Below are 24661 nucleotides of genomic sequence, written 5' to 3'. Positions count from 1 at the left end.
GGCAGAACAGCTGAAATATATAATCTGACTCTGCCTTTCCAGCCTTGTAATACAACAGTTTTAAAATAACAGAAGTGCACTTTTTTACTTCTGTTTTTCAGGGCAGCTGAAAGTGAGCTGTCCCTTGTTGTGGCTGAGCTCCAAATCGTGTTTAAATTACATCCTCACGTGCGCAGGAGGGTTTTTCTCCCCGTTTCCCTTTACCATGTAGTCCACAGCTGTGCCTGTGCAAGGCACTCTGTCTTACAGAGCTTTTCTCAGTGCAGTGTTTGTTTTTCCCAGTTAACAGAGGGGGCAGAAGGTTCTCAGACCACCATAGCACTTCACAATGCAAGCCTCAGAACATACATGTTTTAACAATCTACGACGCATCCCTCTGAGCCTGGAATTGAAATGAAAGAATAAAGTTAAGTGAAAGCATGAAATGAAAAGGGCCCAGGAGGGAGGCAGCCGATCCTGGCCTGTACTAAAGCAGTGCAGCATCACCGTCTCTTTCCAGCCCTTTGCATTAGGCTGAGGGAGCTGGGCTTGTTCAGCCTGGAGAAGAGAAGGCTGTAGGAGGGGGGGACCTCATTGCAGCCTTCCAGTACCTGAAGGGAGCTTATAAGCAGGAGGGGATTCAACTTTTTAAAAGAGCAGATAATGGCAGGACAAGGGGGAATGGACTAAAGCTAAAGGAGGGAAGGTTTAGATTAGATATTAGGGGGAAGTTTTTTACATAAAGAGTGGTGAGGCGCTGGAACAGGCTGCCCAGAGAAGTAGTGGATGCCCCGTCCCTGGGGGATGGGGGCCAGGTTGGATGGGGCCCTGGGCAGGCCTGGAGGTTGGTGGCCCTGCCTGTGGCAGGGGGGTTGGAGCTCTATGATCCTTGGGGTCCCTTCCAACCCAGACCATTCTATGACTCTATGATTCTATGAATAGCATCGTGGCAAAGGGGTAGATCTGCTTTTGAAGAACAGAAGGGGGTCAGCTTTAGCCTTGTACAGTGGAAAACTCTCAACAAGTTTGAAAAACACACAGAACCCTGGTGTATTTTATTTTTGTTGGAAATTTGTACACTTTGTATAACCTGTATCTCGTGGCGTTTGGTACGAGGGGGAAACTTTGGCGACACTGAGGAGTGTTTTTGTATTTTTGTTATTTCCGTGCTGTTTGATGCAGGTTGCGTTGCCGCTGTGTGCAGAAACTCTTTTGTACCGTACTCAGAATACAGTGTTTTGTCAACGCTTGGCCTTCTGTGCTTCCCCTCCGGCGGCGCCGTGTGCTCTGCGCCTGCGGCTGCTACCGGCAGCTCGCCTTGGCCTGACCTCGGTGGCGTCCCTGCCGCCCTCCCTCCCTCCCGCCCTCCGCCTGCGTTTCCCGTGCCTCAGAGGCAGCTGGCGGCCCGGGGAGGTTCCTTTCCCCTCGCCCCAATTCCCGCTCGTGGCGTTACGGTGCGGGGCTCGAGGCGCCAGGCGTGGCGGCGTTAGGGCGGGACCCGCGCGGGTTGTTGACACCTCTCCGCGCTCGGGCTCTGAGCGCGTTGGCCGATCGCTGCCGGCGAGCGGCGGTGTGGGGCCGGCCGGGACTCACGGCGGCGCCTGGCCGGGCCAGGCGGGCTCCAGCGCCCCTCCCGGGCGGCGGCCGCTTGCGTCACCGCGCGGCACGGGCGGGGCCGGCCCCGGCCTCGCGGGCGGGTCACGTGAGCGGCGGCAGCGGCGTCAGCTGATCGCGGCGCGGCAGCGATGGACTTTCTCCTGGGGAACCCCTTCAGCTCTCCCGTGGGGCAGCGCATCGGTGAGTCCCGCGCCCCCCACGGCCCCCTCTGCCTGCCTGCTCACCCTTCCCCCGCGCCCCGGGGGCGCTCCCCCGCCGGCCGGACCCCTTCCTCAGGGAAGCGGCGGCCCCCGCCTTCGCGGCGGGACGGGTAGGGCGTGGGCCAATGGGAGGAGAGCTGCGCTCTGACTGACGGGTGCTGTTGACCAGTAGCGGGCGCGTAGCTCGAGGCGGCTCCATCGGCGGCCCCGCCAGCCAATCCCGGCGCGAGGGGGTCTTGAGGTGGCGAGGCGAAGTTTCCCCGCTTAAAGGGGCCGCAGACTGGCGGTCCTGGCCCCGCCCCCCGGTAGAGCCGAGGCCCGTGATTGGCTTGGGGCCATTCCCGCCCGCACCTTTGTGGGGGCTGTGCGGGACGAGCAGGGTCCTACCGAGGGCTACATCGGCGATTGCTGATCGGCTGGGCTGCAGCCCCGGCGGCCTGTTGCAGTCTGGGCGGGAAGGGGCCCCCATCTCCCTGAGGTGTCGAGGTGGCTGGGGGCGGCCGCAGGAGGTCTGGGCTCGCCGGCGCCCTGGGCTGTTGTGGCTCATCTTGTCGGGTCAGTGCTCCCCACCTGAAGGACGGGGACCCTGTGCACCTGTCTGCCCGGAACCTCCTGCTGCAAAGGTCCGGGACGAGCAGGGCTGTGACCTGGCCCTGGGGAGAGCACCTGCCCTGCACCACACACCTTCTCACGGGGCTGAGCACCAGCTCCGGCAGGGAAATCAGCATCTGCTCTGACCTGGCAGGCTCAGGGACGTACAGTGCCTGTTAGTCCCAGTGCTCAGGTCAGCTAGGTAAACACAGAAGGACACAGCCTGGAAAGTGGAGCAAAGAGACAGTCCAGTTAGAAAGAAAAGACTGCCAGCAGCCACACTAGTCTCCGAACACAGATGCAGTTCTTAAAATACTTAGAATGAAAATTCTTTTTGTTTTCCCATGTTGCACTGTCTCAGTGCCTTCTGGTTGTGCTTGGGGTTGATGTCTCACAGATTCACAGAACTGTAGGGGTTGAAAGGGGCCTCAAGAGGTCATCAAGTCCAACCCCCCTGACAAAGCAGGTTCCCTAGGACAGATGGTGCCCATTTAAACTCTCCAGCTCATACAAGGGGCAAGGGATGTTTGGGAGTGTATGCACTTGCTCAGTCTTGCATTTTGTCATAGAATCATAGAATCATAGAATCATAGAATGGTCTGGGTTGGAAGGGACCCCAAGGATCATAGAGCTCCAACCCCCCTGCCACAGGCAGGGCCACCAACCTCCAGGCCTGGATCTACACAAGGCTGCTCAGGGCCCCATCCAACCTGGCCTTGAACACCTCCAGGGACGGGGCATCCACTACCTCTCTGGGCAGCCTGTTCCAGGAGTCACCTGTGCAGAGCTTTGTTCTTCATTGAGGACACACAGTCCCTTATTCAGTACGTTTTGGTGTGCTCGCATGGGTGAACAGGCTGCTGTGGCTGAGGTGGAAAGCAGCAAATAGATGCTTTTATATGTGCTGCTTGTTTTAGAAGCTGCCCAAAGCACTGTCCAAATTATGTGAGTTGGAGCACTGCGATGTGCCGCTCTAGTGTTGGGGGAGTTGCACTACAGCAAGGTGGGGAAAGGATCACCAGGGAAGGTGATCTGTAACAAAAACTCCAGATGATCTTTGACATTCCCCAGATGAGTATCACATGTTTCATCACAATTCCCAGGAGAAGCCACCTCCTACCCTTTCCAGAATGAATGCTCTTTGATTCCCTCAGTGAGTACATCAGATATGGTTTTGTGTTTGGTTAGAAGTTATCTTTAGATGTCACAGATCATTTCTTGCCCTCTGGATTTTCTGCTCAGTATAGTAGCCAGATTGCAAGTGGGTTCCCTCTGGGCTTTGCTTTGATTAAAGAAGGGATGTTCAAGCAACAAACCAACAGCAAAGAAGAGGAAAAAAAGTATTTCAAGAGTGTTATTAAACAGGAAGTTAGAGTCCTTAGCGCCAGAGGTGTGACAGTAGAAAGAGCTTAATCAGTGGGGTTGATTTGGGTTATGGGAGTCCAAAGGAGTGGAGGAATTGCAGCATGTAAGAAAGGAATTCAGTGTGGACAACTTGAAAGGGCTGGCGGCTGAAGACATGAATGTCTTCTCCTTTTGAACCTGGCCTATCAACATCCCGGGGACATAGATAAATGCTATCTTCCTTGTTTAATTTGAGACGCGAACGCGATTTATCCAAACTTGTTCAGTAGGTGTCTGTGGCAGCTGCACATTGAACCCTTGAGCCTGATCACCAACCCTGCCTGGTGCCGCTGCTTCGGGCTATCTGCAGAAGGCTAATGCTGCGTCCTTGTAAATTACTTGAGCAAAGTCACGTATGCCTGATACAGCTTATAAAGTCTAAAATAGCTTTAGGTGAAGGCCATGGAATGGAAAAAAAATCCTCTGTGGCACACTGCAGCCATGTTCTCAAATTCCTTAATTAATTTTAATCTAGTAAATCCCATTTATTTTGCTGACAAGGAAACTGATGCTCAGATAATCTCCATGATCTGTCACGGAATGAGTCAGTTGTAGAGTCAGTTTTCTAGCTTCTCACTCCCAGTCCTGAGATTCAGTCACAAATTTGCTTCTGCCCTGCTTTTGGACTGTGTTGTCTCTTCCCAAGTAAGATGAATACAGACTTGTTTGATTGGGGGTTTTGGTGGTTTGGTTTTGTCATGGGTTTTTTGGTGGTTTTGTGGGGCTTTTTTAAACTTATTACTTCTGACCAGTGGGAACTTTTTAGAAAAGTGCTGAAGCATCATAGTTTAGTTCCCCCCCTCAAAAGGGAAATCCTCTGCACCACCTTCTAGGAGCTAAGAGAAACTTCAGAATGGAAAATCTAATTTCAAGGCGGTGCTCTGAGTAAGGGAATGGAGAGGAAACCACCAATGCTTTCTCCTGACCCTGGAAATCTGGAATAACTAGTAATTATAGCAATACTAAAAAGGACAGAGACGGGTTATTTCAGTGAGTGAGAGCAGGCAGAGGAGAGGAGTAACGGTGTAGTAGAGATGAAGAGAGCTTTTTTATGGTTGGTCTTTTTTATGAGAACCAGGAAAAGTTGAGGCTGTAAAGAGGGAGCAGGTAAGAAAGACCTGTGGGTGAGGAAGAGGAGCAGATACAACAGAATACACCAGGAAAATCCCCATTGCCATTCAGATCCCATCTTGCAGGTGTCCCTGCACCCCTCTGTGGGTTGGGAGCTTGGGAGCTGGTGGGCAGCAGATATCAGCCGTTGTCAGTGATGTTCTCCTGTTGGAGCCAGATGGGTCTGTGCAGGTAGTGCTTCTCAAAAAGGAATTGCCTTGTCTTCTGTGCCCACTCAGGAGAAGGGACAAAGGCAGCCGTTGAAGAGATGTTTGATCCCTAAGAGTTTGAGCTGATCCATAGGCAGGGAGCAGGAGACCCAAACACTCACAGCACTGTGCCAGCGCAGGTCTCTGTCCATCACCGTACTTGAATTAGGTTTGGAGCCGAATCTCTGTTCTCTCTAAAAAGTGAGTGGTCACCAGCAATAGAGCTGAATGGTGGAATCCAGCCTGAGGTGGTGCTGAAGTTTCCTCACAGGAAGCAACAGCCTGAGGCTTAGCAAGGAGACTGTGCCGGGTGCTGATTTGTGTCAGGGACGTTAAGGATTGAAGGGAGGTTGGGAGAAACTTCAGACTGTTGCATTGCTTTCTGCTGAAGCTACACTGTCTCATGCAGCAAACTGCTGGTGCCCTCAAACACCTTCTGAAATGCGTGAGAAGGTGCTTGGTGCTTTGCTGAGGAGTTTAAAGCCAGCAAGACTGAGGGAATGCTGGTTAAGGGCTTGACTTGAAGGAGGGGTGCAGAGTCTGTGAGGAGCTGTAGCAAAGCATGTCACAGGTGAAGGGTTTCTGGACAGCACCTGGTTGGTAATGAGTGCTTCAGATCTGTGACTGTGAGCAAAGGGGACAGGAGCCTGTGCAGTGTCTTCTATCCCCTGCTCCTGTACCTCCCCATGCTGGGTCAGTGTGGGGGTTTGGGAAGGGGGGTTTGTTGCCCTTCACAGCCTTTTGCTCTGAAAAACCAAGAGTGGCGAAAGTTACAGTATTGTTTTTCATTGTGGGGAGATTCAGAACTGTGAGTTTTGAGATGGAGGTTCCGGTGCAGAGGGAGATGCTTTCCCCTAATTGTTTTAGTAGAACTTAAAATTAGATGGAGGTTTTGTTTGCTGGTTACTTTAGTGATGACATGAGCTGCAGGTTTTCCTCTCCAAAACAGCAGGGTGTAGGTCTGGCAGTGTGCTGCTGGCAGGGATGTCTGGGTGGGATCGCCAGCCCCGCCATGGGCTCTCCCCTGCCAGGAGGGCAGAGACGATAAGCTCGAAAAGACGCAGAGCCACAAACATCACTCCTGACACGAAGCAGCGCCCAGCTCCGTTGTGTCGGTTCTAACACAACGCTCAGAACTGTTCCTTATCTGATGCTTCCAGATAACTTTTATAACCTAGTTACAGGCAGCGGGAGCATATCAACTGGCAAGCAGGGAAAGAGCCAATGTTCTGGTTCAACCCATTCCATAGTCCTCAGCGGTTCTGGGTCAATCGGAGCAATTTGTGAGGCAGCAGACTGGAATCAAACCCCGGTGCTGACACACCCGGGGAGCTGGACCGGCTGCCAAAACAATGTGGCTTTGAAGCAGCCCTGTGAAGGGCCTCCGGTACGTTCAACAGCCAGCTGGTTTCGGGCTTGGAGGGAGACAGCATTCATAGGCTTGCTGATAACCTCTGCTGGGAGTGGGGGGGGGGGGGGGGGGGCATTTTCTCTGCAGCAGGTCAGGCTCAGCTCGTTTGCATGCAGAAGTAGAAGCTTCCTGATGAGTACTGCACAGGCAGCTGTGCCCTGCCTCCTGTGCTCCGTGTTTTTAGGGACTTATGGATGTCCCCAGCCATCCTGGGCTCAGATTTCATGAGGGGCAGACAGCTCATGTGCTAATTACGGCTCATGAAACTGGGCCAGCCACCCTGATCCTTCATGTGACTAGTGAACAGACTTTGTTTTCTTCTCTGCAAGCTTTAGTAGAAGGGTAAAGTTCACGATTTCAGAAAAAGAAAACCTCCAACATATCTTACTAGGCTTGGACAGTCCCTTAGTGCTTGGAAGCAAGCTAGGAGGATTAAAAGGGCATTAGCTCCAGCTCTCCCAAGGCCAGCTAGGCCAGGTCTTAATCTGCATTGGGTAAATTCAAGCGCTTTGTCCTTGTACATGCCTCATGGTCACGTTCCTGTTTGTCATATGCCCTGCTACTGCTCTTCCAGATTTGTTTTCTTTGAGACTTTGTTGCAGTTATGACAGGTTTGCTGCTTTCCTGCTGATCTGCTTTGACCAGCGTGTGAACAGGGGTGCCGGTAGCAGGGTGACCACAGTGTTGTGGGATAGCAGCAGGGTGGTGTCTGTCACTTCGTAGGGGAGCTCCATGTTCTGACTGGGCAGCCAGGTGAAGGAGCAAGCATGGTTTGTTTGCATTCCTGTCTGAAAAGCAAACCTGCTGCCCGACCTCAGCAGGACTGCTGTGTTTGGAGAGAAAAGGGTGGTGGTAAGGACCAAGTTAAAGAGTGGCACCAAGCATCAGCAAGTGCGGGACAGGTTATGTACAGTGACTATTAGGGTGAGTAGAGCTGGGGAGACTTGAACAGCAAGGGCTTGATGGCTAAAGGCAGGGTTTGTTTCAACCTTGATTTATTCTGTAGCTCAGGGCTTCCCAGTAGGCTCAGTCCTGTGCCTGAGTTGTGGGTTTTTTCCTTCCATGTGCTGTGTTTTTCTTCAGGGATGAGGAGAGTGGATGTGGAACTTCCTTTCAGTAGAGCAACCTGTGTGTGACTGAATTGAGTGCTTCACTGCCAGAGGCAGCAAACAGTACTGAGAAACTTCTGGCTAGGCTGGGGTTCAAAGCAAAGTGAGTCATGAGAAGAGAGTGCTGGAGGAGAGCACAAGTGAAGGGTGGCTTTGTGACCACGTGTGACAAATACAAATCCATCAGACAAACCTAAGTTTTGATCTGCCTGCCAGCAAGGCTGGCTGTGTGGTATCCCAGAGCAGGAGGGAACCGAGTCCCGATCCCTAAGGAGCACTTACAGAAAACATTTCCCCCTGTGTATTACCACAGCTTCACCCATTTATTGGTATATACTTTGGTGCACCAAACATGCTCACCTTTACTCCACTGCCGTGGATATATTCTCCATTATATCGCCTAGAGTGATGCTACCTTCCACTGAGGAAGCTTAGGTCTGCAACAGACCAGGATTTCTCTACAGAAGTAATACTGAAAGTGACAAAAGTTGACCTGAATCAAGGGACCTTCAGGATATTACAATAGTAGCCAGACCGTCGGAAAGGTTGAAGAGCATCATGAACCTTCCGCTGCTCTCCTTCCCTTGTTTACCCTCTTCCATCTGGCTGCGGCCACAATGTAATCAGCATAATCACAGTGTAATCAATACATTCCACAGTCAACAGAGAAGGTGGTGGCTGGATTGCAGTAAGATGCGGGTAGGTAGCTTCACGCTGTGGTGTGTAATCTGTGGGAGGGACACATGTGTACGAGGCTGCATTGCAGAATGCTGCCAACAGCTCTGCCGGATGCTTGAAAACAGGACGTCTCGAAACATGATAGATGTGCTTACCCAGGCAGGAGTTAAAAACCCTTCTATTTCCTGTGTTATGGCCTTACCCCATTACGGCTTTGTGAATGAGCATTTCACCACTTCATGAATGGTCATTTCATTTCACTCCCACAGAGGCATGGGTAGCTGCGGGGTAAAAAGCAGGAAAAGGCATCTCGTCACGAGGCAGCCCTCTGCAAAGGGGTGGAGGACCCACAGCAGCAAGGACCAGCTCCAGATTTCACAGGGACAAGAGAGTTGAAAATGCAGGCACTACCTTGTTGGGCCTGAGCTCTCCTGAAGAACAGCACCTTGTAGGTGCTCAACCGGTCTGGCTAGTTTTAATTCTCTTGCCCCAGCACTAAGTCAGGCGTTTTAGAGGATGGGATAGCTGAGAAGGATGGTTCTGTCCCTCCACTTGCCATCTGCTGTGTCTCTGTGTTTTAGCAGTCTGGGGAGTGCCCATGTCCTGCGTGCCCCACTGGCAGTTCTCTTCCCCCAGCCACTGGTGTGTCCCCAGAGGCTTTGCAGGGACCCAGACATGGCTGATTATAGGGTGGGGACACTGGTGCTCTCAGTAATAGCTGCTCATTTCCCAAAGCTCTGCCTTGAATAACATCAAGACTGACTGAGGAATTCGTAATTAAAGGGAACACAGTCAAAGCTGAAACAATATTCCTTCAACCTCAGCCTGCAGTCCACTTCTGTCCATACTGCCCAGAGGCCAGAAGTTCAGGGTAGAAGTATAAACATTAAACAAGAGAGAGACCTGCTTTGGCTGTTTATATTTGCCTGTTTGGTTTTGTATGACCCAAGCAAAAAGAGGAGGATCAATTCTTTTGTCTTGTAGTCCTGGTTCTGGCTCCAAGTTGGGGGGCTCGAAGGTTGGGGTAGTGATAGAACATGGGACTCTTAAGCCTATGGTCATGGGTTTAAGCCCTGAGTTGAGCACTGAAAAGAGAACTGTTGTTATCCAAGAGCTGCACCAAATCACCTCACTCCAACAAGCCCCTTTTATGGGGGAGTGATGTCAGGTGGCGTGGAAAACAGCCCGGGCTAACTCAGCTCACCTGTGCTGACTGCTTGGGGAGGTTAATTCTGGCCTGGCCAGAACCAAGGACACTCCTTAATTTGGTGCAAATTGTGCTAGTGCCATTGACATTAGATCCTTGTCCTTGCAAGCAGACCAGTCAGCAAAGCAAACAAGCCCCCCTTTCTCACGCTGAGCCCCCTCCCACGCTGATGTATAGGTCACTAGAGGTGACTCAGCATGTATTTATGTGTTGGTAGCATAAGTGGGCAAAGTTGAGCAACGTCCCATCGCCAGCCATGTGCTTGGCAGTGGTGACACCTAGTGGGGAGCACTTGCTGACCCGAACTTTGCAGATGGATTTGCCTCCTTGTACGTTGGGGTGGAAGCCAGGGAGAAGGTGGCTGGGGTCTGAAGTGGCCTGACTTGTGTCTTGGTTTCTGTTTTCCAGAGAGAGCTACCGATGGGTCCCTACGGAGCGAGGACTGGGCTCTCAACATGGAGATCTGTGACATCATTAACGAGACTGAAGAAGGGTAAGGGAGTTTGCAAGGGTACACATCCAATGGCAGGTCCCAGCATGTCCTGTAATTCTGCATCCCCAGACTGCAGTGGTAGCATGCACCAGTGGAAGTAATAAGCTGGGCTTCCCAAAAGTCCCTTAGACAAGACTCTGCTGGGAGACCTAGAGACACAGCAAAGCTGTCAGAGCATCTGTTAGATGCTGCTCCGTAATCTTTGTGTGCACTGGGAGCCATTCTAACAGGGCTTCAAGGTCCCCAGAGAAACCTCAATTCAAGCCAGGCTGCCTCCCATCTCCCACAGGCATATCTGTAATTCTTCCATTTTGGTTTATTCCTTTTTCTCTCCTCTGGGAATGTAAAAATCTGCAGGCTGGTGACAGAGGAAAGAGGAGAATTGCAGGCTGCTCTTCAGTCCTCTGACTGTGCAAGTCCTGCTGGGGTTCACTTCTCAGGTATTTTCATGTGCGGTCACTCGGACATGCGCCACGTAGGTGGGGGAGCCCTTGTCTCCCTCTCCCTGTGGGGACATGTTCAGAAATCTTCCAGACTTGTTAACTTTGGACCTGGGGATTTGCCAGTGAATCCAAGGGACTGCTTCTTCTCACAATGGAGATGTCAAAAGCAGCATGTGAAAAAGAAGGTGCTATGTGGAATAAAAACGTAGGTTTCACTCCTGCTGTCCCACCCCACAGTGATGTTGGCAGAGGACTAGCAAGCCCAGTTTTTAGCTTCACAGTTGTATGAAAACGAAGTCAAACATCTCTGCTGACAGATCTGTCACCACTTCCCTTCCATGCTATCCCCACGATGCAAATACACCTGTCTCTGCCCACAGTTCTCAGTCCTGAGCTGTGGCCACTTGGTGTTTCAGTTGTGGGCACCTAGACACAGCAGGGTCTCCCACTGCCCTGCTAATGCCCATCCGTGCTGCCCCATGGGCTGATCCACTCTTGCCTCATCATTGTCTCAGTGTCTCCACCTCACTGTTCTCCTCCAGTACTGCTGCTCTTCCAGCCCAGCCTCTCTCCCTGTGTTCTGACAAAGCATGTTCGTTCATTTGTGCCTTCTCACCAGACCACAGTGGGCTGAGACTGCAGTGCTTCTCCCCTCTGAGGATGGTTAAGGAGAACCTGCTGTGCTGCTGCTCTTTTGTTCACCTGTAATATAGGCAGGATTTCATGACTGCATTTCCCCTGCTGCTTTTTAGCCTCCCTTCCTCCAGAGAAATGTTGTTAACGCAGCGGTTGCTGCAGCTCACTCTCTCCTTTCTGTCTGTAACCTATGCCAAGCTTTTTTTCTGATCTCCTTTTCCGTTTCTCTGCCGTGGGGTTTTGCTCTACCACCGAGTAGTGCATTTCTGGCATTGCTTTAACTTTGTTGTGTCCTGTACACCTTGGGTTGTTGCAGACATTAGCACAAAGGCCTCCAGTTTCAGTAACAGCGCTTGTTAGCAGGACCCTGTTCCTCTTGCAGAACCACCAACAAAAGCTGCTTTACCAGTCGTCACTTCAAGCAGCCCTGAAAACGTGGTGGGAAAGGTCATCTGCCGAGTATGAGGCATCCAGAGGCAGTGGCTGTTTTGCTTTGCCTCTCTGTAGGTAGGTCTCAACCTTCTGATGATCTTCCTTTTCCTGATTTCTTCTGCAGGCCCAAAGATGCCTTCCGAGCCATTAAGAAGAGAATTGTAGGGAATAAGAACTTCCATGAAGTTATGCTGGCGTTGACGGTGAGTAGGCAGGGCTCAGCTCTGTGATATTGTGCTATAAAGCTGAATCCTTGGCTGAAAAGCCAAATTCAAGCCATCAAGGCAAACACACCTAGACAGAGAAGGCCGTAGCTAATGCTTCATTGCCTTTGAAGGTCCTGGAGACATGCGTCAAAAACTGTGGCCATCGCTTCCATGTCCTTGTGTCCAGCCAGGACTTCGTAGAAGGTGTCCTGGTGAGAACAATCCTGCCGAAGAACAATCCGCCTGCCATAGTGCATGACAAGGTGCTGACCCTCATCCAGGTGAGCCAAGAAGCGTGAGCATCTGCACCAGTTCAGAGAGCGTTTGTCTTTCTTTAGTACAGCAGGCTGCTGTCGGTGCTAACGCCCTGTGCTCTCCTCCTCCCCAGTCCTGGGCAGACGCCTTCCGCAGCTCACCGGACTTGACTGGTGTTGTCGCAGTCTATGAAGACCTGAGACGGAAGGGCCTGGAGTTCCCCATGACTGATCTGGACATGCTTTCACCCATCCACACACCACAGAGGGTATGGGAGCACTGGCAGCTGCCATTCTGGACCTATGAGGGGACAATGGGAACTCTGTCTTGCATTTAGAGGATTTTTGGAGAGTGAGAAGCTCCAAGACAGCCTCTTTGCTGAAAGAGCTATTGAAAGCAGACGGGGAGTTGCCATCAACATTCCTCTCCTAATGGCACTGCCCTGTCAGCTGTGAGTGTCTAACATCTCCTTCCCTCTGTCACTTTTCCCACCTCTGTAGACTGTGTATGGCTCCAACTCCCAGTCCGGACAGAACTCGCCTGTGGTCAACTCCCCTCAGCAGATGGAATCCATCCTTCATCCTGTCACCCTGCCCACTGGGAGAGGCATGTCCAGTGACACACCCATCACACCCACACCAGAGCAGGTGAGCTGGACATGGGCCCACCATGGTGCTGCTGACTGTCCCTGTGTTTGGGGGTGGATTCACAAACACTAGTGTGTGACTGCTGTCCTGGCTCTTCCCCAGCCTCTGTCCTCATGGAGTCATTCCTCTCAAGCATAATCCCTCCAGAGCTCCACAGAGCTTCACTGTGATCACAGTGATGAGCTGGGATACCACAGACATGGTTGTGTTTTCCTAAGACAGGGCTGTTGGGCCGGTAGAGGGAATATCCCCCGGCTATAGGGAAGTGGAGAACTGAGGCACAGAAGTTTTGAGTGAGGTCTTTATAGTGCAGTACAGCAAAAGCTTGTTCAGCAGATGCCTCCGTGTCATCTTGCCTCACTGCTGACTATATGAATCAACGCCATCTGGCAATGTGGTTTCCAAAGTCCAGGGCTTTCTCACTTGTTTCCCCATCCTCTTTTCTCCTTCCTCAACTTCCTATGACACCATGTTCAGCACCAAACCTCCAGTAGGCTGCATCCCCTTACAGAACAGAAGGTAGAAACTGTTCTCAAGACACTCATAAGCAGCTAGTGAAACCAGTGGGATAAAGCTTGAACTGCACACTTAGCCAAGGCCTTTTGAGTAGGAATTCTTTTTTCTCCCTCTTACACCACTTTGGAAATTAAATTATTTGAACGGCTGCCACACAGGAGCTGCTAGGAGTGGAGAGATTGGAATCATAACAGCAGTCTGTGGCTGGCTATTAAAATGAAGGCTAGACTAGTGGCCAAAGATCCCAGGTGAGGGCGTGGCATCTGTTACCAGCAAATGAACCTGATTTCAAGTAATGACACTTCCTTCTGCTGGGAGCTCCTGAGAGCTAAACTGAGTGGTGACAAATGAGCTCCCCAGTGGCTGTTCCCTCTGTCTCTGTGAATGTGCACACCTATGCAGTCCACTGCCATTCACAGGTACCTCAGCTATCTCCCCAGTCTTCCCAGGCAGAGCTGTCACTTCGCCTCCCTTTTGCAGATTGGGAAGCTGCGAAGTGAGCTGGAAGTGGTGAATGGCAACATGAAGGTCATGTCAGAGATGTTGACAGAGCTGGTGCCGTCCCAGGCTGAGCCTTCTGACCTGGAGCTGCTGCAAGTAAGGAACGCTGGTGGGGTGGAGGGCTGGCACAGCAGGTTGATTTAGCAGTAACTTGGTGCACTGAGGCATGATGCATGCCAGGTGTGGGAAACAATTGCACTGCACAGTTTAGTGTGGGACTTATCAGGGAGTAATGGGGTAAGGAAGACACAGGGAAGGTGGAGTTTCAATGGCCAAGACAAGTTGTACTATTGAGGAATCATTTCACATGGGGACCTTTCTTCCTGGATGATGTGTTAGACAAGAGATGTACAATTACTGTCTGTAAAGCTCACACTCAGCTTAGCTCTACTACCAATTTTCGTTGCCCATCAACCCTTGCTGATAGACCCCAGTAGCCCCTGCAGTCTGTCTGTCCCAGTCAGACTTCCAAATCTGCAAGTGCTCAGCCTTAGCCTGGCCTCTGTGGTAACTTCCCCTTGCTGTGAGCAGGAGCTGAATCGGACGTGCAGAGCCATGCAGCAGCGTGTGCTGGAGCTGATTCCCCGTGTTCTCCATGAACAACTCACCGAGGAGCTTCTTCTCATCAATGACAACCTCAACAATGTGTTTCTGCGCCATGAAAGGTACCTCTCTCCTCCCTTCTCTGCCCTTCTCCTCCACAAGAGTGGAAAAGGTGGCTCCCCTTGGAGGCCTTCTCTCCCACCCGTTTAATCCGCCCATGAGTATAATGCTCAAGATATATCAGCCTGTATTGCCCATCTTTGAGAACAAAGACAGTTCTCAGCTTTTGCTGATTTATTTCTGTCTCTTCAAAGCTGCTGTGTAAGTTATTGCTGGAGTATAAAGATGTCTCTGATGCATAACCCAGAAGAAGGAGGAAACTGCATGGAAAGAGATGGTTTTCTAGCTCTGAGGCAGACAGGGACAGAAGGGACTTGCCCCGTGTGGGGTCAACATCCCCTTTTTTTTCTTCCATTTCATCAAACACATCCCTTAAACTAGGATGAAGTCTGGATAATTGAGTCCCAGTGTGTGTTTGGAGAGCTATGTTTGAACAGTTTGGATAGAAGTAGCTCTGGAGAATCCTCACACCACCTCTCAGGAGACATCAAATCCGTGGGCCTTGTTGTGGTGTCTTTGGTCTTGAGGGGTAATCAGGCCCTGAGCCACAATTTCCTTTCCCTGGTGTGTAGCAAAGGGCAGACTGTGACAGGCCTTCTAAGAAATCTCTTGGGCTGTGGGTGAATAAGCACATAACTACTGAAATGCATCTGTGCAACCTGTCCCAGGGAACCTGCTTTGGCAGGGGGGTTGGACTCAATGATCTCTGGAGGTCCCTTCCAACCCCTACAATTCTGTGAATCTGTCATCCTTCTTGCAGGTTTGAGCGTCTTCGGACAGGACAGCCTGTTAAGGTAACTTGGAGCCACTGCCTCTCTGTGCAGCTCAGTTTGCATCCTGCAGGCCTGCAGTGTCCTGCAGAGTTGGAGAGAGGTTCAGACAGACCCACTTACAAGCTGTGGGCTTTGCTCTCCTGGCCCAGCTACACCAGGCCATGCTGGAGTGTAGGACACTCTAGTTCCCACTGCTAGCCTCTCCCTCCCTGCTAGCAAGAGCCTTCCTCTCCTCTCACACAAAGAGCAAGAGCAGAGAGACCAGCAGCAGCTACAGTTTTCTGGTATTTAAAGCTGAGAGGACCAATTCCTATATGAGCCTCCCTTTGTCCTCTGAGCACTACCTTGTCCTCTGAAGTGGCACCTACCCTGCTTACTGGTGTCCAGCAGAGCCAGTGGGCTGGCTACCAGGGCATATTCTGCTCTGGCACACTATTCCCAGCCAGTTCCCTATCACTGTCCCACTTCTCACAAGGAGAAGCTTCACAGTTGGTATCTTTCAATGGGTACAGAAGGGCTTCCTTCTCCGGTGTTAATGAGCTGGGATTGCGGGGATCAGGGTGTCCAAGCTTCAGAAACTCTCTACCATCTTTTCTTTTTTTCCCCAAAGGCACCAACTGCGGCAGAAAACAGCTTGATTGACCTGGGATCCAGTACTCCCTCTACTGTGAGAGACCCTGAAGTCACCAACAACCTCTCTTCTCAGCTGGCTGGAATGAGTATGCTGCCATACAGTGTTCCCCTCAGTCCTTCTCCTGTGCTGCTCAGGGAATCCTTTTGTGTCCTTGAATTGCCTCCCAAAATTTTTTAGCCACATTCTTAAAGTAACCTAGAAAAATAGGGTGTCTTGTCAGCTGATAAACTCATGAAGAAACCCGCCCCAGGCTGCACAAGCATATGTCTCCACATCCACACCTCACACTGTACAGGAGATAGACACAACTTAAGAAGGGCCTCAGCATTAGGCTGTGGCTAAAGACTAGGCCTGCCAGCAGAGCAGGACAGAAAGTGCCTGCCTTTCTGATGCCCAGCAGCAGCGTAGCTGCCCCTCTTGCAGTGCAGTGTCAGGCTGACCACTGAGGTCTGCAAGAAGAAAAGCTGTTGAACTGTGCTTCAAAAGCAGCCATGAGCATCTTGGGCTCAGGACCCAGGATTTAACAAGCTGTCTACTCAGAAAGCCTGAGAGATCCTGAGGGGTCTTCAGGACAGAACAACAGCCTGTGTAGCACTGCCCGAAGCTCTTCCTTGCTGTGAGTATATTCAGTACAGCTTGGATGCATCTACAGAAAATTGGAAAGATTGTTTTAACAGGCAAGCTAGTTGAGATATTTTTTAAGTCAGGTTTTCTCAGATGATGCCTGAGTCATGAAAATCCACTTGTCTGTCTCAGAGGTGCTTGCCCAGAAGCATGGGTTATCCTCTTCCACAGGTTCAGTTCCCTCTGAGTTGTCCTAAGTGGTTAGGAACATCTAGCCTTCAGCATCAGTGCAGTAAATTGCTGCTGTTGCTTCCTGAGACTGAGCTAAAAATACCTGCTGGGCAGGCAAAGAAATTGCTGCTGTCACTTCACCCACAGCATGGAACACACACATAGACTACAGCTGAGGGGCAGGACAGATGAGTGGGCCTAGAGCAGTTCAGCCTGTTCTGATGCTACCTACCACTGCAAAGCCCACGGCCCTCCATTTACTGCTCTCTGCTGCCTGCTCACCCTGCTCTCTCTTCCACAGATCTGGGCTCGAGCAGCGTGAGCGCAGGGCTACGTTCCCTCGACACCTCTGGCAAGCTGGAAGAAGAGTTTGACATGTTTGCCCTGACCCGTGGCAGCTCGCTGGCTGAGCAGCGCAGAGAGTGAGTGTAGCAGCCCACTCTGTCCTCTCCTGCTGTCCTGCAAAGGGAGAGCTCAGGGCAGTTGGGGTTGTGACCCCAACCAGCAGCAGTTCGTGGGAGACGCTAGGATGCAACAGAAACACACTCTTCTGATGCACAGTGCTTTTAGGATGATCTCTGTGTTCCCAGTCCCTCCGCCTACTGCTGTTTTCTCTGCTTCACAGTGTCCTCCTGGGCATGGGGAGAAGGAAGTGGGCTGTGAGCATGGGACTGCGGTGCTGCATGTGCTGGGAAGACTGGGTGCTGAGAGGTGAAGGTGTGGAGTGGGACTGGCTGAGTTTTCTTGTCTGTCTCTGTGCCCTGACTGGGATGACGAATATCAGTGCTCCAGTGCAGGCTAATGGGCAGAGTGTGGAAATGGAGTGCAGGAAATAGTCAGCTATGGCTTGCAAGGCAGGGCAGTGCCCTGTGCCTCAGTTTTCCTGTTGATAAGTGGGACTGATGTTTCTTCCTCTGTAGTGTGTTTGAGACTTGATGCAAAGCACTAGGAGTTAGGTCTCCATATACTGACTGAACTGAAGAGATTGTTGTTGCAAAGAGTGGATTCCTGGGTCCTTGTTTTGGGAGGAGCCAACATGAGTTGTGCTGACTGGATGCCTTTGCTTGAGAACTGCAGCTGATCTCACACTGTTTTGCCTGTCAGAGTCATCCACTGCTCTCCATCGGTTACCAGTCAGTAGAGCCACCGGCATGTAGCTGTCTCCAGCCCTCAAGGACCCATGCAGCTAGGCAGTAGCACCTCAAGGTCTCTTAAGGATGTCTCCATTCATTCCTCTGCCTCAGACTGCTTCTGGTGAAAGTGGTGGGAAAACACACAGGCTACACACAACTTTATGTGTTTTGCCCATGGGTTTTCCTACCACTTTTAATCTGAGGTGCACTGCCTGAGGACAGAAGCAGTCCAGGACAAAAACAGTGGTTCCATAGCACCCAGTCTGTGCCTGAAATCCAAGCCACTGGTATGTGCTCAGTGCTGGAGGCTGAGGGAGATCTGGGCAGGGCTGGAATCGTATCCTATCCGCAGATATTAACAGGCTGAGGCTTGTGATCTCTGCATAAATAACGAGATATCTTCTATTTATTCCTCACCGCCCTCCGTCTGCACTTGCACTCCTGCCAGGTGGCCTCTGCTCTCACTGGCTCAGGCTTCACATTTCACTCACCAGCATCAGCTCTCAGTGTCTCCCTCTGTCTGAACAGTCCCCTTGCCCTGCTGCTGACAGACGGGACGTGGTGGCAGGGGACCCAGGCAGGGCCACGGGGGTTTGCTCCTGACCCCCTCACCCCCGTGCTTCATGTGTGTCTCGGCGAAGCAGTGCTTGAAACACCTCAAGCCGTTCCTGCCGTTCTTCCTCATCAGCGGAATGATAGCAGCGCTGTACTTCATCCTGGATGCCATTGTCCACAGCGGCCCCTTCACTGATGAGCACTTCTTCGAGAAGTTTGAGCGCCGGTGGCCCAAGCCCCTGGACCCCAACAGAAACAGCTCTACTTGATGGGCTGCTGGATCTGCAAAAGGTGCCTGGGAACAACTGGAGAGAAGACTTGCAGGGAGTTTCTGGGAGAGGCTTCATTCTCCCAGCACAGATGGACTGTTTTCCCCACTCTGCATGGATCAAATGGTGATGTGTGGCATTAGCATGTGTGGTGGCAACCTAGAAGGGACACAGGAATGGGATGAGAGAGATTATGGGTTGGACTTGTCTGTATGTGGAAAGAGGTTGCTGTGATGGTGCATTTGTAGACCTTGAAGCAACACTAGGCTCTTCTGATCCTCCAGTCTTGCTGGTTTAGTGGTTGGACTTGGCAGTGCTAAGTTAACAAGTAGACTTGATGATCTTAAAGGTCTTTTCCAACCAAACCGATTCTATGGTTGTATTATACAGATTAGTGAGTCTCTGCCTCCATCAGATCCTGAGTGGTGTCAGTTAAAGAGATGGTTTTTCTCTGTGTTTGTGTCTCTGAAGGTGGGTGAGTGTATTTGGGCTTGCTGCTGGAATGCTTTCTAAAGTAGTTGTAGCCTTCTGGTCAGTCCATGTCTCTTCTGTAGTCAGCCCCAGAGAAGATGAGTGTCGTGGTTGATGCACCTAGCTCTGTCAGTATGTGGTTTAGTCTCTTGGATGGTTGTTTCTGTATGATACCTTTTCATCCTCCTGTCATGTGCTAGGGCTGTCCTGTGGTATTCCACAGTGATGTTGCAGTGAGTAGATTAATCTGTTTGTGGTAGGCTACACCTTTGGTAGGGGTTTTGCACACCTTTCTAGAAGGTCTTAGGAGCAGAATGATGAGAGATGAAAAGTTATGCAGTCAGAAGCCTTGAATATATGTTCCTGGTCTTTGCTATCAGTCATCTCATCAGCCTGTGTGTTACCTAATTTCATGCTTTCAGGGTAAAGTATGAGGATCCCCAGGCCTCCAAAGGACTTGCTGGTGCCCTGGACGCCCGGCAGCAGAACACAGGAACGGTAAGTGGCCATAGAGCTTTGATAGTCCATCACCAGGAGTAAGAGTATCATCCTTGCTCACCAAAGCAATGTGTCCTGTCTGTCAGAAGTCAAGTATTTAACATGACTGATGATAACTCCCAGTCTCTACCAACCCACATTTCTGTCCTGGGCTCTGTTCCTCATTCTTTAGACCCCAGTCTGGGGGTGGCTCAGTCAGTACCAGGATGGACTCCTTATATCTGCAGGGAAATTTCCACCTGGAAATGTATCTTTTATTCCTCTTCCCCAGGTTCCCAAGTCCAGCTGCCTTCTCTCTGCAATCAGAGAAGTAGGCCACCAATACTAGTGTGTCCCTTCCCCCACCCTAAACCCACCAGCTCCCTTCTCCCTCACCCTCTGCGGTAGCAGCTTTAAGTGCAGGCTCTCTCTCAACCAGGGGGAGTCTGGTGCCTCCAGTGATGGAGCCCAACTGACTAAGTGGATGATGCGGCAAGGAATGGTGAGATCATGGAGCAGCAGGAGGGAGGAAGGAAGCTGGGATTGCTGAACTATAGGTGGCACTGGCACAGCACGTGAGGATGCAAAGCAGACATCAGCAGAGACTGCAAACTGAAATGGAGCAACCCTGGTCTGACCAGAAGTGAACAGGGTTGGGAAGGAAGCTGGCAGAGCTTCAGTCCTTCTTCAAGTAAACAAGTCCACAGGAGAAAATCCTAGGAGCTCAGAGACGAAGGCAGCATGTGCCACTGCTTGACCTAGAGAATGGCCTGTTTTGGGGTGGGTGTCTGGCAGAAGCACTAGCTGGGGGCATGAGGAAGGCTGACACCCTTCATTCCCCTGCAGCCTCTCCTGCTCAGCATGAGCTGCCCCACTTGGAGGAAAATATTCCAGCTTTTAACCTCTTCAGGGCCTCAACCTCTAGCTAAAGTGTTTGAGTCTGATGAATTTGGGCTTTTGGCAGCAGGAATTCCTGCAGTTAGGTCCCCTCAGGCACACTGAGACTTTGACAGTGTCAGGTCTGAAGCTTGTTAGCCTGTCTTCCTGAAACAGGCACTGCCCACACTGATGTCTGCTCTAGGAGGTTTCTCTACATGCTGTCCAGTTGGCTTGAACACACTTCTAACCCAAAAAGTTCCTCTCTGGGTACACAAAGCCAGTTTGCTTTGAAACTGCATCCTCTTCCATCCCCATTCATCTACCTGCCAGCTGTAGTAACTATCTGCACTTGCTCCCTGGTTTGAGGGAATCTGCATGTCCTTGGTAAGAAGACATTGCTCTTTTTCTTGGTCGTGCTGTTTCCTGAGAGCAAGGGAGCTATACATAACAGGAGGCTAATCAACAAGTTCCTACAAATAATCTCTCCTGCTTCTGCTTGGGGAGCCTCTAGCAAGGGCTGTTCCTTGCTCAGGAGCTTGTGACTGCAGAAAAGGATCTGGGGTTTTGAATCAGACTTGGCTTCCTTCAAGGTTATCTCAGTCCACTAGGAAGGTATCTCTTTGCTGCTTAAATTGGACAGGGACATGAAGTATTCTGAACTATCCCTACTGGAAGGAAAATTTAATTGTAGAGGACTTTCTTTTTAATGTGTCTGGTTCTGTAGTTTGGTGTGATGTCAAATCATGCTGTGCTCCATGATCCTACCAGGGAGTAATCACTTCTTGGTAGGTGCCAAACCCAGCATGCCCAATATCTTCAGCATTGCAGACTTTGACATCAGGCTATCACTGGTTTATAGAAGGGAGGAGGCTTGGAGAAGCACGTCGTCTTGTTCTCTGGCTGCCTGACACAAACCTAGCAAGTCCTCGCCAAAATGGAAATCCTGGTCCAAGTCCCAGTACCACAAAGCCAAACACCAAACCCCAGATGCTTTTAATGGCAAGTGTCCTGGAAACTATGCGTGTCTGGGTGTGGGTGGGGCAGAGGAAGCAGGTGAATGGTGGCATTTGTGGCTGGGAGAGCTTTGCAGTAGCACTGTCTGGATTTGGAAGGTCTTGAGCCAACTGAACATCAGAGAAAGTTAGCTTTTGTGTTGGGCTTACTTCTTGCAGAGGGAGTTTCCTGGAACATCTTTCCTTTTCTTGACCTCACTGCTCTCTTTGCTTCTGTGCCAGGTGCCAGTTCCCCAAGCCAATTTCATGGAAGACATAGAAAAGTGGCTCTCCACTGACGTGGTAAGTGAGGGGCTGCTTTCCTGGAGCCAGCTGTCCTGCCAGACTTGCCTGCGGGGCTGGATTTAGGCAGTGTGCAACAGCACTGGCACTGCTGTGTGTATGGCAGCAGGCTGCCCAGAGGGAGCAGGGGAAAAAAAGCCAAGGACACAATGTTTGCCATACTTCACCAGTATGATTAGCTAATGGCATAGCTAATGAATTGAGGGGCAGGACCACTCCAACATGTTTGTTCTGCAGAAGTGGGGGTAGCACTATCCTGTCTCACTCCATGTAGATGAAGAATCACATCTGTGGAGATGCTTTTGTCTACTTTGCTTCTAACCATGCCCTTCTCCTTCCCCAGGGAGAGTCAGAGGATGCAAAAGGTGTCACCAGTGAAGGTAAGACTTGCCAGCCAACCCCTTTCTCCAGTTGTTCCTGGCAGCACCTTGGCTCTTCAACAAAACCTCCCTCCCTGCCAATCAATGTTCTGCTCTTCTCTCACCCCAGAGTTTGACAAGTTTCTGGAAGAGCGAGCAAAAGTTGCAGACCGGCTACCCAGTTTGTCCAGCTCCTCAGCAGCGACATCCATCTCCCCTCCGGCTGCCAGCCGTCACCAGAAGCAAGCAAAGGAAGACGACGCGATGTTTGCCTTGTGAATGCTGTATGAACTGGTGTGCTGTAGAGCAAGAGGCTGTGTGTGCTGTTTTGCTAGCCTCCGCCAGGGGCCAGCAGGGGAAGGACTCTGTCCCCTTCCTCCACTCTCTTCCCATTTCCCCTTTGAGTTATTTTTATTTTTAAGCTGCTTTCAGGTGTCAGATAATCTTTGTTGTGTTTAGGGATGTCATACAATAGACTTGTGAAGGGGGTTTTCAAAGCTGCTAGAGAACGTGGGAGTTCAGTGGGCTTTTTATTTTCTTGGTACAGTGTGGGCAAGGTAGAAGCTCCCCATCCTTCTCTCCAGTGAGGCAGTCAGAGGTATTGCCCAAGAAACAGGAGAGGCTGCAGTCTGCTGATGAAATCCTTCCTGCCTGCCTCTTTCCTTGCCCCATCCCTGGAATAGATCCCCGTCCCTCTGCCCACCGCTGTCAGACTGGAAAGCATGGGGATGCGAAGCATTACAGGTGGCAGAGGAGGAACACTAATGGTAGAGGGACCTTGTTGCTCTAGTCTCTCTTGCACAAGTGCTTGTGGTATGCAACACCTTCCCGCTCACAAACCCCTCTCTTCCTCTTCCTTTTTCCCCCCCTCCCCATCAGTTTATCCAGAATCCTGCCCACAGCCCGAATGTTTCCGTTGCACGACAGTTACCAAAGCCCTTGGCCGCACACAGGGCTCGACCCGCGGCCAGTACCCCAGGCTGAAGAGCCTGTCTGCTGCGGGGTAGGATGTGCCTTCAGCAAGCTCTTGGCAGTTAATTTAATTCTCCTGTTATTGTCCTTCTGTCCCTGCTTTCCTCAATGCGATCCCGCCTCTCTCACTTCCACCCATGCCTTCCACCACAGCGTGCCGCAGTGTGGGGAGTGTCTCTGAGCCTCCTCAGGGTAGCTGTGTGTGCTGGGGGTGAAGAGCTGCAATGCCTAAAGCAGGAGGCCCTTAGGTGGGCACTGCTCTACCAGCCAGAACATGCTGTTGCTGGGGTAGCTCGTTTAGCTGGTGAGCACAGAGATGCTCGTGTCACCCCATTCCAGCACATCAGCCCTGCAGCAGCCAGCAGCTCCTTTCTGCATGGGGGAAGAAACCTCTTCTGAGCAAACCGCACATGCTGCCCAGCTGCAAAAGGCAGCCCAGAGAGGAGGGGGCCGAGCCTGGGGCTCCTGCTCCTGGGATTTCTTGTTGAGTGTGGGAGAGTTGCCTTGCCTTTTTTTTATTGCACATTAAAGGAGCAAAATCTCGAGCCTCCCTTGAAGATACGTGTGCGCTGTCAGTGCTGGTGTGGGGAGGCGAGGACCCTGTGGGGGAGAAGGGGGGTGCAACCACACTTGCTCTCTGCGAAAAGTCAAGGGTGCTGTGGTGCTGAGATGAGGCTTAGTGTGGGGGCAGAGGGTGCTATGAGCTGAGGCAGGTGCTTGCTGCTTTTTAGCACAGTCTCCTGGGGAGGTGACCACATCCCATCTCAAAATAGCAAGAGGGTGAGCTACCTCCTCTCCTTTCCCTCTCTGGCTCATGGACAGATCCAAATACTCATCTCAGAGCCCATAAATCACTTAAAGACATGCAAGAAATGGAGTTGCTACGAAAGGGTCTCTGGTATCCACATGGCATTCTCAGATGTCCCCTTGCCACCTCCTGGTGTCCAGCTGAGTGGGAGCTGGGGGAAGGAGGCTGAATGATTTGAAAGTGTCCTCTGAGCCCTAGACCTGTAGGAAGGAATTAGCTTAGCTGAAGTTACCCCAACCCAGCACCTGCCTCTGGTGGCAGTGGGGCTGGAAAAAGCAGGGTGCTGGGTTTCCTCCTCTGTAAACACTTGTGGGATGGGAGGATGCTTTGTGCCTTCGTCAGCTTTCCAAGACAGACAGCACATACTATGCTTGGACAGTCTGTCCCTTGGAAAAATGAATAGCCATTTCCAATTCTGTTGCATTCCCAGTGCTTCTAGGAGGAACCAGGGGAGACCTTCCTCGTTCTGAACATTTAATACAACCCTCTTTGAGCAGCAGTCCTCTCAACCATGTGTGCATACTATCTGCTGGAGGTGGGATGAGCCCACGAGTGGCTCTGCTGGAGGTTGCCCAAAGCTAAATAGAACTTTGCCTCTGAGCTACTCCCACTCCTGCAGTCAGTTCTGCATCATGCCATGCCACAGGACCCCACACTCTCCTGCTAAGAAGGGCTTAGATGGAACAAAGTGTCCAAAGCATTTCATCTCTGAAGAGCGCAGCAGAAGAGCCACGGGTTTCTGCCTTAAAACTCTGTGAGGGCTTCCTGCAGCAAACACAGGTAAACACTGGGGAGTGCCACAGCTGCAGACCTCCACCACAAGTCCATTTTTAACACACTCACGGCTTCCTGAAATATCTATCTATCTGTCTATCTATCTATTTATTTAGCATCCTCGTCCCAGCAGATGCTAGAAGAGAAACCTGGGTGGAGA

At 51.3% G+C, this 24661-nt stretch overlaps 1 protein-coding gene across 3 annotated transcripts; it reads left to right on the top strand.

Annotated features, from left to right (window-relative positions):
• Window positions 1-1688: 1688 nt before the first annotated feature.
• TOM1 (target of myb1 membrane trafficking protein) lies at window positions 1689-23476 on the top strand. Of its 3 annotated transcripts, none has more exons than XM_084276487.1 (15): window positions 1689-1776; window positions 9924-10008; window positions 11644-11722; window positions 11857-12006; window positions 12114-12248; window positions 12481-12627; window positions 13624-13740; window positions 14176-14309; window positions 15068-15101; window positions 15691-15799; window positions 16811-16931; window positions 19360-19435; window positions 21529-21588; window positions 21932-21968; window positions 22078-23476. In XM_084276487.1, exons 1-15 carry the CDS (start codon window positions 1725-1727, stop codon window positions 22224-22226), a joined length of 1485 nt encoding a protein of 494 aa, XP_084132613.1. In that variant the 5' UTR covers window positions 1689-1724; the 3' UTR covers window positions 22227-23476. The 3 variants fall into 3 exon arrangements, with proteins under 3 accessions (XP_084132613.1, XP_084132615.1, XP_084132614.1); XM_084276488.1 differs by lacking the exon at window positions 1689-1776 and adding an exon at window positions 6438-6497; XM_084276489.1 differs by lacking the exon at window positions 12114-12248.
• Window positions 23477-24661: the final 1185 nt, after the last annotated feature.

This window comes from Gallinula chloropus (genome assembly GCF_964237585.1).
Source record: "Gallinula chloropus genome assembly, chromosome: 1".
Classification (NCBI taxonomy): Eukaryota; Metazoa; Chordata; class Aves; order Gruiformes; family Rallidae; genus Gallinula; species Gallinula chloropus.
Note: the sequence above shows the minus strand (reverse complement) of the source record. Positions and strands in the feature narration are given on the sequence as shown.